We start from the raw sequence: 981 nt of genomic DNA on the forward strand, positions 1-981 counted from the left end.
AGCTAACAAAGCTTAGCTTAGCTAACAGCGCTAAGGTCACAGGGGGGTCAGGTGAGTGGTGCTGAGCGCTGCCACCACATACGTCACCTGACACAGATCAGCCAATAGCAGCAGCCTCTCTCTCACCTTGTGTCTGGGAAGCTTCTGTGAGCAGCTGGGACAGTGGACCTCCACGTCAGGACAGGAGGTCAGCACGTGGTCCTCCAGAACACAGAGACAACACGTCAGCACGCCTCCACCTTTACACGCTCTGTGCTTACCTGTGCTGTAAGCCCCGCCCCTTCATGTACACAGATATGCTACGTCAGCTACACCTGTCAACAGACACCATCAGGGCCGGCTCATAAAACTAAATGAAATCCGACCCCGCTCCCGTCCGATTGGACTACCAGGTCCGTCTGGGCGGGTCTTTACCTGGATGAGGCTGAGTGGGAGTGGCTGCTGGCAGTGTGGGCAGGGCTCTGTGCGGTGAGGACAGGTGCTGCTCAGGTGTTCCTGCAGGTGTCTCCTCTGTAGCGCCGCCCTGCAGCCCACATTGAAGCACTGCACCTGCTCGTACGGACACGAGCTCAGGTGGTCCTGGATGGAGAAACACAGACGGACGGTCACGGGAGGTTCTGACGCTCCGAGCCACAACACTGACGAAACAGACCGGACCGGACCGGACCTGCAGGCGGTGCAGCGTCACCACTGAGGTGCATGCTGGGAAGTTGGTACAGTACACCTCCAGATTAGAGATCTCACGTTTACAGCAGTTATCCTGGAACACCTGCAGAGAGACGACCAATCAGGAGGGAGCGTGTGTGTGTGTGTGTGTGTGTGTGTGTGTGTGGTTTCTGGTTCGGACCTCAGCTGGTGTGACCACGGCGCCGTCCACTGGACAAACTGGACCGGATGGTGGCGATGTCTCCCTGAAACACCAAGCAGTGACAGTTTTAAGGTGGACTGGGTCAGTCTGAGTGTGTTTTAAGGTGGACTGGG

General features: G+C 57.3%; 1 protein-coding gene across 1 annotated transcript in view; it reads right to left on the reverse strand.

Annotated features, from left to right (window-relative positions):
• The window catches only part of LOC113744899 (uncharacterized), a gene marked incomplete at both ends in the record, with an annotated part of 2,492 nt that extends 1,581 nt beyond the window's left edge, over positions 1-911 (reverse strand). Inside the window, 4 exons of the mRNA XM_027276026.1 lie at positions 127-201; positions 415-579; positions 668-769; positions 848-911. Of these exons, the coding sequence (XP_027131827.1) occupies positions 127-201; positions 415-579; positions 668-769; positions 848-911 (406 nt within the window). The remainder of the gene's footprint in view (positions 1-126; positions 202-414; positions 580-667; positions 770-847) is intronic.
• Positions 912-981: the final 70 nt, after the last annotated feature.

The sequence above is a fragment of the Larimichthys crocea genome, unplaced genomic scaffold (assembly GCF_000972845.2).
Source record: "Larimichthys crocea isolate SSNF unplaced genomic scaffold, L_crocea_2.0 scaffold273, whole genome shotgun sequence".
Classification (NCBI taxonomy): Eukaryota; Metazoa; Chordata; class Actinopteri; family Sciaenidae; genus Larimichthys; species Larimichthys crocea.